At 40.3% G+C, this 18,195-nt stretch overlaps 1 protein-coding gene across 2 annotated transcripts in view; it reads left to right on the forward strand.

Annotated features, from left to right (window-relative positions):
- The window catches only part of CD2AP (CD2 associated protein), a 132,744-nt gene extending 129,329 nt beyond the window's left edge, over positions 1 to 3,415 (forward strand). For both annotated transcript variants that reach the window (XM_034991139.1, XM_034991138.1), the window contains exon 18: positions 413 to 3,415. Coding sequence is in view for 1 of the 2 variants with exons in the window: in XM_034991138.1 (XP_034847029.1) it covers positions 413 to 454 (42 nt within the window). In the remaining variant the exon portion in view is untranslated. The remainder of the gene's footprint in view (positions 1 to 412) is intronic.
- The last annotated feature ends 14,780 nt before the right edge of the window (positions 3,416 to 18,195 follow it).

Below are 18,195 nucleotides of genomic sequence, written 5' to 3' on the forward strand. Positions count from 1 at the left end.
ACTGGTCTTTATTATCATTTTTCAGTTCTTTACTGCCCCCCCCCTTTGTTTAATTACAGGTACTTGTACATTTCTTAATTTGGTTTCAAGGATTCTCCTGTTCTTTGGAGGGCTGATTTTATGACAGTATTTTTTCAGATAATCCCATTCCTTAATATTGTTCTGGCTGAAACAACTGTAGTTGTTGTTTTGTGGTTGTCTTCTGCCATTTAGGAACTTGTATTAGGAACTTGTGATGTGTTCTTCTGTTAAACTTTTTCTATATTGATCACACCATCGGAAATTGGATTTTAGAATGGAAATCAAAATCTGGAGTCTTCAAAGTATTATTGGATCTTAATGACATAGGATAAAATAAAGAAATTTGACTAAAGATATTTTATTTATTGTCAACTTATGTTTTATATCTTAGGTGGAAATAGAGAAGCTGAAAAAAGCAGTCCTGTCTTCTTAAAATGGCATGGCCCTGTGTTCTTAAGGTTCCAGGGATTCAGAAGCAACACTATGAACTTCAACTGACTTGTTACTTAAAAATAACAAATGCTGTTGTCCTGATAAAGAAATATGAGTATTTGAACTATAATCTATAGAAAAGTAGGGAGAGGGTGGATTTTTTTTTATATATATTTTGTTTTGCCAATATGAAAAAAGAAGAGGCCTTATATTTCTTATGTGCTGGAATTGCAAACTTTTTTTTTTTTAGTTTGCTTGAAAATACTACTGAATCTGTATAAAAAGGAAAGAAAGTTCACAATAGTCTTTTTATTGAAACTTGTAGTATTATTTTTAAAGAGATCTATACTATAAATATGGTGATATCTTTACAAATAATCTGTAAAATATACTATTTGAGAGGGACAAATTAGCTTTATAGTAACTATAGCTACTACTTTTCCCATAATACATAAGGGATATAAACTTTGTGTATATATATATATATTTTTTACTTTTAGCTTCTTACCCAGGATTACACTGTTGTGCCTGTTTGTTTGCAGTGCTGTTTATACTCTGGGTGATGAAATAGGAGTTTCCTAGCTATAAACCAGATTATTCACCCAAGCATATAGTAATAACTAATGAAACAACCAAAATAATTTCTTCAATTTTTAGAATGTTTTATATTGCTTGCACTATAGGATTCATAAAAGGAATTTAGTTAAAACGTATTGGATTGTTCACTATATTTGGGAAAATATGAGCTATATTTTAAATTCATTAGATCGAGGAACTAAAAATGTCAATTTAACCCTTAACCTGTGCCTAGAAACTACAGCACATATAATATGCAAACACCAGCCTTATTGCTGTACTTTTCTGCTTATTTTACAGGCTCAGATATTACTCATTTTGTGATCTTGTGATTGAGTTCTTCATGCTCCTCCCTCTGATTTTTAATAATGGTAATATGAGAACAAAACTCAGAACATTGAGAACTTCGGTGTGAGGTTCATACTTTGACAAATTATCATCATGTAAATACTCAGGTTTTACAATGTGTAGTTTACCTAAAAGACCAAACTAACTGATGGAGATATTTTAGGCTGTCATTTAGATACCAGGGTGTTAGTATATCATAAAACATAACAGTACAGCTTATTTAAAACCAAATATAGTTGACCATATTCAAAATGCATTTTCACAGGATGGATGAATTAGTAGTTTCTTCAGAGTCACTTATGAACAGTTGAACGTTTTAAAATGTTGGTTCTATAGATAACATGTCTTAAAATATGTGGGTTTCTATTAAAAAGAGAAAAATTGACTTTTCATTTATAAAAAAATTAGATTTTAAGCTTTATTATAGCAAAGACGTTCAGATTTTGAGTACCACCTATCATGCTTCCGTTTTGTGTTATTTTAAACGACCAAACCAATATTTTCCTTTAAGTTTTAATCTTATATACTGAAATCTTGTGTTAATGAAATTTTGCCATGTTGTCTCACATAAAAGAGAACTGAAGTAGAAAATAATAGAAATTCCAGGAATTACTTAATGTTAAATTGAGGAAACATGGTTGTGCATTGAGTATGTACATTTTAACTCTTTAAAGAGTCCTTGGGCTTTTCTGATTAGGTCACTACTGAACAAAATTGTTTACTCCTATTCTAATATTTTTAAGTGACTTGTCGAATGATTTCCTTCTTGCTAAAAAAATTAGGTTTTCTTTTTTTTTTATTTTATGTTACTTAGATTTTGTTTTCTTTTAATTAAGTCCTTAGGTAGAAATAAAAACATTGTATCCTAGAAATCATTCTCCAGCTTTCTGACTGGAACATCTATTAAGTGACCCCTCCTCACCCTGATAATGGGGTAAGGGAAGTTTCCAGCAGATTTCAGACGGTTCTTAAAGTTTTTCTTGGTCATTTTCTCACTAGTGCATAAAATGAAGGTGGTCATGAATGCTGACATACATTTAAAGTATCTGCTTTGTATACTCCTCAGTCAGAATAGAAATTAAAGTACTGTGTCTCTATTAGAAAATTATTGTGGCTCTATTTTTCTGCCCTTGATCAAAAAGTAAAGTTCTTAAAGCCAAACTCAAGGGAAAAATGATTACTTCAATCTAGCAATTTACCAGTATTTGCTCTTGATGTGGGAATTTTATTATTTTTATTCATAAAGTTCATATCACAAAATAGCCTTTATTTGGGGATAAATCATTGTTTTTTCTATGAGTGAGTATAAATGACAGACTAGAGATGAACAGCGTAGAATCTGTCATTGCCAAATTATTAGTGAATGTATTTTTCAGGTCTGCTATTCTTTGAAACACATAATATTACTAATTTTCCTACTTGTATTTCAATATTGGAAGTATTGTGTGTGTGTGTGTGTGTGTGTGCGCGCGTGCGTGCTTGCTTGTGTGTGACCACCAAGCTTTAGTGGTTGGTCTTACTATAAAGGTGTTACCTCTTTACAAAATTTAAGTCTGAAGATAGGAAGAGAATGGGGGTTCTCTTTTTTATGCTTTACTGTGATCACGGGGAAAAAAAAAACCAAGTGCTCTCTTGAGTTGTTGGTAAACATTTTGTGCTTGCATTTAAACTTGAAATGTATGAACAGAATAAGACAATCAGTTAAAATCAGAAATGAGAAGCGTTAAAAATTTAATGGCCTTGTTTTGCTGTAGCAATAAAATGACCAAGTGCAATGATTTGATTTAATAAAATCATCTTTTAAAAGTTGCTGCTATGAATATTTTTAGCCATAAAACTTTACCCTTGTTTTAGCCTGACTTGCCTTCAGTAACTATTATGTAATGCAGTTGGCGTTGTGGTATTCTAACATTCCAAAAAAATAAAAATAATATATATGTGGGGAAACTCAAAATAGTATACTTCACTGACTTGTTTACAGGTGCTGTAAAAAAGCATGCTTCTCCCTCAAGAAGAAAAACAATAAAGAATAGTATTGCCAGTTGTGTTGGTCTTTATTAATTTTTCATTCACATCAGCATATGTTTATTGCAAAGTATGATGAAAATTCTATTACTTGGGAGTTTTCCAAATAAGGGAAACAATGTAAATAGTAAAATGAAAGCATTAAAAGTTCTGGGCCTATGTGACTTTTACTGAACCTTTGCGAGTCTCTTTCCCCCCTGAAACTGTGAGATGATAATTTCTACCAAGTTTATTGGGATAATTTGAAATGATGTACATATAAGTATGTTGCAGAATAGTTGGCATAGAGTGGATTTTTTTTTTTTTTTTTTTTTAGTGGATGTTTCTGTTACACTCTTCTATGATGTAAATTAGATAAGATTTAAAAGAAAGGCATAGTAGTTCTCCCCCTGTTTTTGAATACAGCATCTCTTTCTTTTGGGGGAGATAGCTCCTTATATTTGCATTATATTCAAATAGACCTGCTACCATCTTAAAGATTCTGCCTCCCTGACCACCCAGTGATTGACCCAAGGGCGAGTACTTTGCCCAAATTGAGTTCCTGACTTAGAGACTGATTGTAAAAATTTGAAAGAAAGGGGCGCCTGGGTGGCTCAGTTGGTTAAGCGACTGCCTTCGGCTCAGGTCATGATTCCAGGGTCCTGGGATCGAGTCCCGCATGGGGCTCCCTGCTCGGCGGGAAGCCTGCTTCTCCCTCTCCCACTCCCCCTGCTTGTGTTCCTGCTCTCGCGCTCTCTCTCTCTCTCTGTCAAATAAATAAATAAAATCTTAAAAAAAAAAAGAGTCTCTTATGGGGGCGCCTGGGTGGCTCAGTCGTTAAGCGTCTGCCTTCGTCTCAGGTCATGATCCTGGAGTCCCGGGATCGAGTCCCGCATCGGGCTCCCTGCTCGGTGGGGAGTCTGCTTCTCCCTCTGACCCTCCCCCCTCTCATGTGCTCTCTCTCATTCTCTCTCTCTGAAATAAATAAAACCTTAAAAAAAAAAAATTTGAAAGAAAAAAAAAATTTTTTTCTTTTTTGAAATAGCACTGGTCTCAGCATGGGAGTGCTCTCAGTTAATAGTCTGTCATCTGGAAAAAGCTGATTTGGAAGAACAGATCTTTAAATAGAGCATAAAGAGATGGAAACAATCCAGAGAATTTTAAAACTGATTACAGTCATTCCTAAATCCCAGCTGTCCATCCACTGCTTGGTTCCTTAAGCATAAACTTGCTCTTAAATTTTTTGGGTTTCTGATCTCGCAATTGGAAGTCCTGGTAAAATAAAAAAACAAGAGTCCAGAAGACCTCAAGGCCCATGTACTCTTGCCGAAAATATGCCACATACATGACTGTAGGCTTTTTAGAAATCCACCTGAAGATTTGAATCCTAGAAAAGGAATAAGACACCAATATGAAGTAATACAGAAAAGAAAAAAATGTAGCAAGTCATTTAAGTTAAAAATGTAGTTTGAAAATTTCTACGTGCTTCTTACTGGCCTTGATAAACACTAGGCATAAATTAAGCCTGCCAGGTACAGGATGGTGAAGTTTTGGATTATAGAATTTTATTTTTTATTTTTATTGGTGTGGGAAACAAAGGCAGAAGGAAATGTAGATAAGATTAAATGTCCTTATAACCTGCAGCCCATTGACAAATAACTTGAGGCCGGCAGAGTATAATGTTCCTCCAGGAAGTTCCCAATTGTCTTAGTACTAATGTCTTGCTAGAGGGAAAAAGAGCCTTGGTTTGACAACAGCAAGACCTCCAGTATCCTGTGAGTCTTCTTTAGCATAATGAAAATCCTTTTGAAACTTCCCTTATCTTTACTTCCCCCACCCCCGAAGTATAAAATCAGTTGCTCCTCACAGTCCCAGGGCCTCAGCTCCTTCTCATCCCCAAGCTCTAGTAAAACCCTTTTTGTACCAAACACGGCTCTAAAATCTTGGCTGTCGACTCCAGAACCTCACCAACATTCCAAAACGACGTCATTGTCTTTTGGATTACAGAATTTTAGTATTTGAAGGGACATTGAAGAGGTTGAACAATCCAATCCCTGTGCAGATGGTTTTATATGAAAATACAATTTGCAGGTTTAATTCTAGGAAATAAAAGCAGCAGTTCAACTCAATCTGTTTGGCTTTATTACTTGCCAATTAAGATTTAGAGAGTAGACTGGGTGGGTCTTGGTGTTAAAATTTGTTTCTGAATACTAAACATTGCTTTCATTTTGCCACTAAGACCTTTATTGTGAATATGCTTGTATATATATATATAAGGAAAATAAATTTAGAAATAGGTATCAATATTTTTTGCATAGAGCCAGTAATCTTTTCTATCACAGAAGGTGTTGTGGTTTTCATTTTGCAACTATTGGGTGGTATTTTTTTCCTATCAGGTTACAAGTGTTTTTTATTAGCTACATTTCAGTTCCTAAAAAATTGTGTGAATAAAGTTATTAAAAGTAAAACTCATTTTTAAGAAGTGTACTGAGTAACTTAATTCTTCAGTAAAGAAAATCACTTAACATTTCATAGTATATAGTGTATTTTTAGAACTATTCCTAAAACATTAATTGAACAGAATGCAAATACAATCTGATATGACACATTTTTACTCCTCATCTTCCTTGAAAATGACTAAAAACAAACAGGATGAAAAATAGATTTAGTAGATTAAAAAAGAGATGTAAAAAACATCGCTCTCCGGGCGCCTGGATCACTCTCTGGGCGCCTGGGTGGCTCAGTCAATAAGCGTCTGCCTTCAGCTCAGGTCATGATCCTAGGGTCCTGGGATCGAGCCCCACATCGAGCTCCCTGCTCAGCGGGAAGCTTGCTTCTCCCTCTCCCACTCCCGCTTGTGTTCCTGGTCTCACTGTCTCTCTGTCAAACTCTTTTAAAAAATCGCTCTCCAATAAGGAAACAACCACAGTTTATAATAATAAAAAAAAATAACCTCCCAAATGCTTTGAGATTTGGAACAAAATGAGGGACAGCCTGAATACTGACATAAGCCTCCCCAGACCTGTGTCAGGTGCAGATTCCTCTGAAATGTTTATCTGATCATCTTAGGCCCAAGTCCTGTATGGCAGAATGGCACAGGACATGGGACTGAAAGAGAAGCCACACTATTAATTTGAAGGCTGAAAACCAAGGGGAGGGAGACATGCTCTTAGGAAAGAAAACAGCTCTGATGAGAGCGTGTTTCGGTAACAGACGGAATTAAAGCTACGTTCCCTCCCTTGTCGAACTCCTCCCTGAGCTAGTCAGCAAGTAACTGACACCGTTCAAAGGTGAGTGATCAGACACACTACACACAAGGACATTTATAGCTTGTGCTATATTCAGATTTGTAAAACATTGTCCTAAAACAAAGACTTGATCCTGCAAATAGAAATCCCTGTGACACCCAGGCGCCCCAAGTGGTCAGTTTAATTACCCTAAGGTTAACAGGAAATTTATCTTTACTCTAAAAATAGGTATCATGTCAAATACTGAGCTAATGTATGCATTGTGCTTACCATGTTCCAAGCACTGTTGCAGGTAACATTTGTCATCTATCATGTATCTTGGCAATTTTATGTAATAGGCACTATTGTTAACGCTGCACAGATGAGGAAACAGGCTTGAGGGGCTAAGCAACTTGGCCAAGTCTGCTGGGCTAATAAGAGATGGAGCTAAACCCAGACAGGTTTTGAAGCCTGTGTTCTTGATGGTATGCTAGCCCTACATAGATAATGTATGGGAAAGAAGGAGCCTGAACTGGGAAATTTCTATTCTTAGTTCTTTCAGTCTTCGTAATCCTTTATATTACCAAATTTTTCCATCAGTGAGGGAGACTAGATAATTTACAAAATCCATTTTCAGTGATCCCATAGTCTGTTTAGATTTGTTTGTGTCACATGTAAGATTTTAAGGAACATTCTCTGTTTCTTAGTGTACATCTTTGCAAACGTAAGTGATTTTCATGGCTTTTCAGTCAAGGTGGGGAAAGAAAAGCCTTACTTGGCTCCCATAAAGAAATGACCACTAGATGGTAGTCAAATAAAGCTCAGCTGCTTTTGTGTGTCTTGAGTAAAAAGGCTTGTAGAAGCTGCAAATAAAATCTTTGGGCTCCAGCCCTCTGAATTCATGCAGAAGTAGGACACAAGCACCTAGCCACTTCTGCTGAGTTCCGCATGATACAATGAAAAGAATTGAGGCCTTGGAATCCAAGAGATCTGGCTTTGAAAACTGGCTCTAAAAAATTAGTAGCTGTGTGAATTTGGCAAATCACTCAAATCTTGTCTCTTCCCTGATATCTTAGGAGAATTTTTAAAAATTACTCTTGTTCGGGGCGCCTGGGTGGCTCAGTCGTTGAGCGTCTGCCTTCGGCTCAGGTCATGGTCCCAGGGTCCTGGGATCGAGCCCCGCATCAGGCTCCCCGTTCAGCGAGTAGCCTGCTTCTCCCTCTCCCACTCCCCTTGCTTGCGTTCCCTCTCTCGCTGTCTCTCTCTCTCTCCGTCAAATAAATAAAATCTTTATAAAAAAATTACTCTTGTGTTCCCTCTCTCGCTCTCTCTCTCTCTGTCAAATAAATAAATAAAAAATCTTAAAAAAAAGATTAAAAAAAAAAATTACTCATAACTTAAAGCCTTTCCCTCTTGCCATACTCAGAGAAGAGAGAGAAAGGGGGCCCTGAGCGCTTTGTGTTTGTAATCTCATCACAACAACAGCAACCAAACGATCTTCCTCCTGTTTGTTGAGACCATGAAGGCTCCTCTGAACCCAGGCTGCTGTAGTGGTTCTTCAGATCTTCTCACACATGTGATCTGCTATTGTCCATCCTTGCTTTGCTGGGAGCTGCTTCTGTTTCTCCATTTTGTCCTGCCATGTGTTCCTATATCAACCAGGCCAAAGACAACAAATCTCCTCCACAGGCACTTAGGAAACAAGTTCACAAAATAGTAAGCTTGTGCTGTGGGCTTCTTGCGGAGATTCTGATCAAGCATCCCTTACTTTGCCACTCTGTCTTCTCCCCAAGGGCCTAGTGTAATTGCCACAGAGTTGGAGTCCGGCATGACAGCCCAGAGCACGGAGTCGTCGGAGAGTCCATGGTGCTGTGACTATGCTTGAAAAAGCAAATCTGTTTTCAGCTCAAATTCTAAGCCTAAAATGACTTTTCAATTCCGAGAAAATGGAATTAAAGTGTCCGTATCATGGTGATGACTACAGGGCCACAGAAACAGAGAAGAATAGTATCCCAGAAAGGGTAAGGTCATCAGGAAGACTGCAGAGGTGGTACAGACGTTGGGGGAGAACAGAGTGGGACAACATCAGACAGCTCTTTCCATGACCAGTAGACTCAGCCAGCCATCTGCAGGGCACTTCCCTGAGTATCAGCTGGTTGATAAGCGCTCAAGGCTTAGTTATTTTGAGCAAGTGACAGAACTAGAGGTTATCTATGATTCTTAATAGTGGTAAAGGTTCTGGAGGGTGACAAAAGCAATGAAAGTATTCAGATGTAGAAGGAACCATTTCCTTAATCTCACCAAGATTATCACCAGTCCCGTGGCAGGAGGGAAGGAAATGAAAAATGAAAGAAAATAATGTATATTTATCTTAGTCCATTGCATATGTCTGTGTACGTGTCATGTAAAAAGGCTTTATGCTTATTTGATTTTATCTTGATCTTTTTTTTTTTTTAAAGATTTTATTTATTTATTTGACAGAGAGAGTGCGAGAGAGGGAACACAAGCAGGGGGAGTGGGAGAGGGAGAAGCAGGCTTCCCGCAGCAGGGAGCCCGATGTGGGGCTCGATCCCAGGACCCTGGGATCAGGACCCGAGCCGAAGGCAGACGCTTAACAACTGAGCCACCCAGGCGCCCCTGATTTTATCTTGGTCTAAAGCCCTTGTTCCTGCTGACGGCAGGAAGAAAAGACAAAATTTATCATTCAAAGGCAACAATCTTATATGGCTTACATTATTATATGTATATAAAGTAGCAATTAAAGTTCTTCTCAAGCTGTTTCCCCTACTCAAGGGTCTTTGTTCTTAGGGTGGTGACTGTGTGCTGGGAAATTAGATACATCTTGGCAGCAGGAGGAGGTAGGACCTCAGTTTTATGCTCTGTCCTTTGAGTCTTCTTTGGTCTCCCAGGGCAGTATCTTCACTGATCCCATGTCCACTGAGGTGCTGCTCACCCTGACGAGTTTCCCATGGCATTGCACTGATAACACACTTGGTTCCTGCCCAGATCTCCAAGAACAAGTCTCTGATCGTAGCACTGCCTCATCTCATGTTGATTTTTCCAACAATTCTCCAAGCTTCCCCTAACTAAGGCCTCCATAGATTTCTGGGTAAAGTTATGCTCAGGCAGGGGAAGAGAGATGATTAACACCTAGCTTATTACACTCTTATTTCCTTTGCTTTTACTATTTATTGTCTTGGTTCAACATTTAGCAACATGCCGGGCACCTCATGAGACCCCTCTAGTTTGAAACTCCCCATGACATGTTAGTGGAAATGGGGCTTTCATCCCTCGTTCTTGGGTCTCCCCAAGTGTAGCTGTGTGTTCCTGAGCCCCTTGCTTCCCTCTGCCCTTTCCTTCCCAGATGAGTATAGACCTGAGAAGATACTTACATCTCATGTCTTGCCCTGCTCTCGTTCTCTCTTCGGGCCCCTCCTGTCCCAGAAGGAGAAGGGCTCTGTATTCATTTCCCATTGCTTCTGTGGTCACCACAAACTAGTGGCATAAACAACAGAAAGTATTATCTTACACACTGGAGATCAGAAGTCTCACTGTGCCAAATCAAGGTGTTGGCAGGGCCAAGTTCATTTCTGGAGGCTCTGGGGGAGAATTCTTTCCTTGCCCTTTCCAATTTCTACAGGCTGCCTACGCTTCTTGAATTGGGACTCCCTTTCTCTGTCTTCAAAGCCAGCAATGTTGGGGTGAGTCCTTACATTGCCTCTCTCCACCCTTTTGTGTAGTCCCAACTTTCTGTGACCCCGAATCTCCCATCTCCTTCTTCTACCTTGAAGAGCCCTTGTGATTCCACTGGGCTCACCTGGGTAATCCAGGCTAACCTTCCCATCTCAAGGTCCTGACTTACCACATCTGCAATCCTGTTTGCCATGTATGGGGATATATTCACAGGCTCCAGGGATTAGGACATCTACGTGGACATCTATGGTGTGGGGAAGAGAGGGGATTATTCCGCCTACTATAGGCTCTCTTCTCCCTGTCAGACTGAAATGTTCCTATGTCCCAGCCTTATTCCCTTCTGTTTGGAGTATTGTTGGAAAGGCTCAGGGGAACAATTCAGTTCACAAGTGAGAGAAAGTACGTTTTTAAGGGGTGTATTTCAAAAAGTCATCCCCAGTTTGAGCAGTGACTTATTCATGGGATTCTGTCAGAATTGAGGACTGCGCTGTACAAATCCTTTGCATAATCCTCTGAGGTAAAACAACAACAACAACAACAAAAAACAAAATAGAACAAAGAACCCTTTACATATTGTTTCATGTGTAATAGATAGCTGGACTGGTGGAACACTACCCTTCTAGAGACCCCCTCCCCCCCAAGGAGTCCCCCTGGTAGAACCTCAGGACTCGGGTGCCCCAAATGGGAAGTTCGAGGTAAGTGGAAACTTTCACAGTATTATCACTTTTAAAACTTTTGTTGCTTTTGCATTTTGTTTTAGACACTTTTTTCTTTTTTCCTTTACTTTACTATAGGGCATTTCCGCCACTGGGGCTGCAGGTAAACGGGGGGCGGCCTGCAGACGGAGAGGAGAGGCCCTGGAGCTGGCTGGGGGCCCACCCACGCACACCTGCGCTGTGGGCTGCCTGGGAGTCACGTGCTGCAGCCTGGTCCTGGGATTGCTTCAGGCCGAGCTGCGTCTTTCTGGGCGCTTTTCCTTCCTGCCCCTACGGAACAATCTCCAGAGCGCAAGGAGAGTGGGCAGGGCTTCCTGCAGACTCTGTGATTTCTGGTGCGTTCTTGGCAACCACCCGCTTTGCAGGTGCAGGCTGAGACTTTGGTAACAGCTCCTAGTATTGCTCCCCTGGCCATTCCAACAGATGTGTAAACCTCTCATTCCCTAGATTAAAACCCTCAGTACTTGGAATACGAAGAGTTGCTTCTGTTTTCTGAAAACCTGACTGATGAAGGTTTTTGTTTTGCACTTTTCCCACAAATCCCACAAATCTGGTAACCAGAAAAGAGATAACAATTACATTTTTTTTAACAATGACAAATATTTTGAAAAAATTATTTTTAAAAAATTTGTCCATGTGGCATGGATATAAACTGGATATTTTATTACCTGACATTTTATTAGTTTTTTCACATCATTAAGTATTCCCCAAAACATGAATTTACGTGTGTAATATTCTATCATATAAACTATAAAATATATTTAACTAATTTAATTGTTGAACTGTTGGACATTTACATAAATTTCTGTTTTTCACTATTATAAGGCTGTGATAAAACTTCTTTTACATGAATATTTGGATACATCTCATATCCTTACAATAAAGACCTAGAAGTGGCATTACCAGCTGAGTTAATGATATGAAGATGTTTAATGGTTTAAATATATGTACCCAGAGCCCTTTACATAAATTGTACCTAATTATACTCCCTACTTCTCTCTTCACAAGGCTTACATCAGTCTGCATGGGCTCCAAGTAGGCTGAGCCTCCATCCCGGGTTTACCCTGTGTATAAACTCTGGTAGCTATAGCAGTAGATGACATTAATACAAATCCATTAATACACACCCACAGTGAGGCAAGGAGAAGAAAGTGAGACTAGAGAAGACCTGATGAGAGGGGCACCTGGGTGGGTCAGTCAGTTAAGTGTCTGCCTTTGGCTCAGGTCATGATCTGGGGGGTCCTAGGATCGAGCCCTGCATCAAGCCCCACATGGAGTCCCACACTCCATGTGGGGCTCCCTGCTCAGTGGGGAGTCTGCCTTTCCCTCTCCCTTTGCCCTTCTCTCCCCTGCTCATGCTCTCTTTCTCTCAAATAAATAAATAAAATCTTAAAAAAAAAAAAGGACCTAATGAGAAAACAATAGAGAGTAATAAGCTAATGCCCTGCTCGACTCAAACCCCCTTCTGACCCTGGTCATTGTCCCAGATGAGGCTTTTCCATTTCAGAAGAGTTTTCTCTTATGAGGATAAATTATTTATCATGAGGCAGTGAGTTCCTAAGGCTAATAGTCTGCTAGAAAACTTCCTTCTTCTAGACCTGTGTGAAGACAGATTAGATTCACAAGCTTTGATGCCTGATATTTAAAGCACATCCCAGTGTGATCTGTATTTACTTTTCTAGTTTTCTCTTCTGTTTTACTCATGCCCCAAAAGGCACATATGCTCTGAGCTAAACTACAGCAGTACCAGTGATGGGAGAACTAGTGATAGTAATGGTAGTAGGAGTGGTAGCAAAGGTAGCTAACGCTTATAAGGACTTGTGCCAGGTACTCTTGGAAGGGATTTAGAACGGATCAACTCTGACAATCCTTTGAGGAAGGTAATATTATCAAATCCTGTATTTGGCTGCATGTAAACACACACACACAACAAAACCACAGTACAGTGTAATTTTTTCTCATAATGTCACAAATCAGGAGATAGCCCAGAACTTGTGTAAACTGCTCAAGGAAGGTATCAAGAACCACAACTTCTCCTATTTCTGTTCTGCCATCCTTAGCATGTGGCTTTCATTCTTGATTTTACAAAATAGGTGTTGAATCTGAATCCCAGGTAGAAGGCAGGAATGCCTTCTTTCATGTGCCTGCTGAATCTGCTCCCCCGACTTCCCTTTCTTTTAATGGAAAAGAATAGGAACTTTTCCAAAAGCTTCACCCAATGACTTCAACTAACTTCTCATTGACCAGAACTTGGTCACATAACCAGCTCTAGTCACAAGGGTTTGTTGGAATGCATGCATTTTAACAGAACACATTGCAACTCTGAAGAAAATCAGACAGAGCTTGTTAATAAGGGAAAATGGAGTGTAAATATTGGGTGGACAAATAGTTTGCCACTCCCCCATCTACAGATGAGCAAACTGAGGAAGGGAGAGGTGATAACTGGCCAAGTTTACACAGCTGGTTGGTGATGGAGGAGGCATAAATGTGCCTTTTAGAGAACCAAGCTCTGGTACAGTGGGTCTATGTGCTTTGAGAATCCCTCAATAGTTCTTTTGGCTCAGAAGGATGCACTCACACACATACATGATTTTCATACAGTTTTAAGGGTTTGATGTGCTTCTACAGCCTATTTTAATAGATACTATTTTAGGACCCCCTAATCACCTCTATAACACTAAATTGAATTAATAAGAACTAAAATTTTTTCTTATAAAAAGTTTTGCAAGACAGGATCTACAGACAATGCAAGGGGCAAAGGCTAGGTTACATGTCAGTATTTTGATTCACTACTGAGTAGTTCTTTTCTACTCTTGAATGAGGAGATCAGAGTCAAGATCTGGCTTCTAACCTGGCCTTGTGTTCCCCATCTCAGGGACCTTAAGTAGATTTTATCACCTCTTTGGATCTGTGTCTTCAAATGAAAAACTAGAAACTTGAATTTTAAGGGCTGTTCAAACTCTAGCATTATATACATTTAAAAAGTAGTATGTTTAGTGTTACCCCTTCTTGCCCTTGATTCCACCTGTATGAACAGTTGGTTGTGACTCCTCTTTAGAATTACTCTTATTTAATCTTAGGGAGGACTTCTATAGTCAACAAGTCAGCAGTGTTTACCCACGAGTCCAGCAACCCCTGAGAAGTCAGGGAAGCGGGTGCTGCTGGAAGCCTTCCCCTGAGACCCAAACCCACAGGATGCCAGGCAAGAACAGCAGCAACCACACTGAATGAAGGCACTGGGAGGTGCATCGGGAAGTGAACCAGAACTGGAGCCGCCAGTAAATATTAACACAGGAAATCAGCTGAAAGGACCAGTCCTTTAAAAAGGAAAACAAGGAGGTGGCTTGAGGTGAATTGATGAATACAATGGAAAGGAAACGCGTTCCCCCTGGGACTTATTCACCATTACAGTTCCTTCTAGCAATCAGACTCTTTAAGTTAGCCAGCGATGGCTAATTTTGTGGTAGATGGTAAGGCTGGAAGAGGAAGAAAATAGGATCTCCTGCTGATCAAATTTGAGCCTAAAAGCCTCTTTAGTGATTAAGATGGGAAACAAGGTTATCAACCACATAAACAGCGGAGTTGAAGAAAGGTGAGGGGTGGGCAATGAAGAGGGAATGCAAATTAAAATTGAGGGCGAATTGTAGAACTTGACAGATAAGCTTTCCTGATGGCTGCGAATTCAAACCAACGTACTTTCCTGTGTTAAACAATATTGGAACTGAACATTCTTTCCTGTCCCAGTGTGAAATAACACATGCACAAATAAGCAAAAATAGCTTAGGTACTTGCTCTTCAGGAAATATTTACCCCTGGAAGATAAGCTCTGAACCACAGAGAACAGCTTATTATCTACTGAAGCAGCTTGTTCATCAAGACATGCTGGAGACCTTTGCTGTGCTGTTCCCATCCAGCCAAGTCTTTATGTCATAGACTGGCCAAACCCAACCAGTTCTCCAGTTTTCAAGGCCTGTAAACTCTATAAATATCTGACTTCCCTCTTCAGAAACCAACTCATTCTGCCAAGGTGACGTTCTCTTACTACATACAACAGGTCTAACGGACTCAGCTTTGTTTGATCAATAAATTGTTTAGGTAGTCATTTGGGCTGTTGACCCGTCAAAAGTGAAGTGTTGTTCTTACGTATGACAAAAGTTTTATTGTATCATGTCAGAAATGAGGCCACTATATCATACCAAATGGCCTTTAAATTTTGCATATTGGGTTAAATGTCAAGATTTCTTTGGCTCCTTCCAAGAAGATCTTAGTAATCCTTGAATTTTTTTCACCCTTGGAAATCTGAAGAGTTCACAGAAACTGTACTTCCCATATCAGTCCTGTGGCAACTCTTACCCTCCTTCCTTCTCCCTTTTCCTCCACCCCCAGAAGGCAGAAGAAGGTGACCAGAGCCTGATAGAATTTGAACAATGTTCTTTCCAGGATAAGTAATTGTGGGTATTAAATGAATTCACAACCAAACATTTACTGTATGTGTACAGCTCTGGTTTTCCTGCAGAAGGGGGGGGGGGGATAAGCAGACAACCTCCAAATTAATAAATATGTAGATAATTATAACTTAGAATAAATGAACTGAGAGAAACAAATGGTGTAGTAATTCAGGATGATGAGGTAGGTGGGTAGATGGATGGGGTTCCCTGTTTAGAGAGAGAATAGTCAAAGAAGGCCCTTCTGAGAGTGATACTGGAGCTAAGACCTGAGGGAGGAGCAAGGCTGGACTGAGGCAAAACAGGAGAGGGGCCTAGGACACAAGGTTTAAGGAGGCCTTCACTCACAGTCAAGTGCAGGTTTGGCACTTCCCTGAGTGAGAGCCTCTTTAAGGTTTACTCCCAGGTGCTTCTTTTCCTTCATTTTAGTCTACTTGGCATGCTAGAGAGGAGAGACAGCCAGTCCCACAAAGAGTGTGTGTGTGTGTGTGCATGTGCGTGTGTGTGTTGAAGAAGACAGTGGGGCAAGGGGGTGGGGAGAAGGAGACCTGGAACAGTGGTCCTAGGCAGAAGAAACAGGATACACAGTGGCTGGAGGTGGAAAACAGCTTGGTATGTTTCCGGAGCTTTTCTACCTCTGGGTCCTCAGAGTGGACTGGAAGAAGAGAAGCCCAATGTGGGGCTGGAGAGGCAGACATGTCCCAGGTCAACTAGGCCTTTCAGGGCACATGAGGAGCACCAATCTTATTCTAAGTGCAACGAAAGTAGGTTTAATCAGTGGTTTGAAGAGAGCAAATGATGTGATTAAATATATGTTTGAGGATACTTTTGAAAGACAGATTTGAAGGGGGCAAGAGTAAAATCAGGGAGACAATGTGAAAGTGTATTAGTGTAGGCAAGGGGAAAAGATGTCCTGGACTGGCTGGAGATAGAAATGGACAGATTTGAGATGTATTTTGAGGAAAAAATGATAGGACTTGCTGACATATGAATGTATTGCTGAGGAGAAATATGGCCTGCAGATCAAGGCTGTGGAAATGGATGAGCTACTCCAGGAAGGACAGAGGTGGGGTGGGAGGAGAGGGAAGTGAGGCAAGGGATGAAGAGAGAGGACTTGGGAAACTTAGAAGTCAGTAGAGAAGAGACCAGAGAGGAAATAGGAAGATGGGGATCACATGGATTTAAGTGGAGGGTGTTTCAGCAACCCGAATGTCCGTTGGTAGATGAACAGATAAACATGTGGTATATATACACAGTGGAATATTACTCAGCCCTAAAAAGGAATGAAATTCTGACAGATGCTACAACATGGATAAACCATGAAGACATTATGCTGAGTGAAGGAAGCCAGTCACAAAAAGACAAATAATGTATGATTCCACAATATGTGAGGTATTCAGAGAAGCCAAATTCATAGAAACAGACAGTAGAATTGTGGTTACCAGGGGCTGGGGGGAGGAGGACATGGGGTATTAAGTTTTAGTTTTGCAAGGTGAAAAAGTTCCAGAGATCTATTGCACAAAAATGTGAATATACTTAACACTGTTGAGTGTTAAAAATGGTTAAGATGGTAAATTTTATTTATTTATTTATTTTATTTTTAAAAAGATTTTATTTGTTTGTCAGAGAGAGAGAGTACACAAGCGGAGGGGGAGACAGGCCGAGGGAGAGGGAGAAGCAGACTCCCTGCTGAGCAGGGAGCCCAACATGGGACTTGATCCCAGGACTCTGGGATCATGACCTGAGCCAAAGGCAGACGCTTAACCGACTGAGCCACCCAGGCATCCCTGAATTGCATACATACATATATATATATATATGTATATATATATTTTTTACCAAAATAATAATTTTTTTTTAAAGATTTTATTTATTTATTCATGAGAGACAGAGAGAGAGAGGCAGAGGGAGAAGCAGGCTCCCAAGGAGCAGGTAGCCCAACATGGGACTTGATCCCAGGACCCTGAGATCATGACCTGAGCTGAAGGCAGATGCTTAACCATCTGAGCCACCCAGGCGCCCCCAAATAATAATTTTTTTAAGGTGTTTCGAAAAAGGGAGAAGGGGTCAACTGAGTTGAATGTTGCCAGGAGATCAAGTGAGAAGAGAATAGAGTTGATAGGTTGATTTATTAAGAGGGAGAATATTGGTGACCTTTTTACATTGGCTGCAGTGGCGTGAGGAGAAAACTGGATTGAGGGAGACCCAAAGGTTAGGAAGTGGAGACAGCCATGTGGACAGTTCCCAGGAGAAGGTTAGCTAGGAAGGAGAGCCTGGAGCAGAGTCAGTAGGAGCACAGGGAACAAAGCAGGGGCTGTTGTTTTGTTTTAGGAAGGAAGATACTTGAGCATATTTGAGCATTAATGGGATGATCTGTTGTGGAGGAGAGATTGATGAGGGAGGAAGTGGGAAATCTAAAGGAATGCCGTCCTGGAGAAAGCCTGAGGAGAAGGGGTAGAGCTCCTGGGAAGGGACACATCTTGACAGGAAGACAGACACTTCCTCTAACATGATAGGAGGGAAGGAGGAGAAGGCAGGAGTGCATGCAGGATGGAGGGGGGTGGTGTTTATGGGGCTGGAGGTGAGGAGTGGATAGAGTTCTCATCTGATGGGTTCTGTTTTCTCTGTAAAATGTGCAGTAAGGATGGTAACACTAGGGGTGGGGAGAAGTTACATCAGTGGTTTGAAGAGAACAAATGTACTGTCATTTGTCACCCAGGATTATGGAAAAAA

Source organism: Mirounga leonina, unplaced genomic scaffold (genome assembly GCF_011800145.1).
Source record: "Mirounga leonina isolate KUSES-001 unplaced genomic scaffold, KU_Mleo_1.0 Mir_53, whole genome shotgun sequence".
NCBI lineage: Eukaryota > Metazoa > Chordata > Mammalia > Carnivora > Phocidae > Mirounga > Mirounga leonina.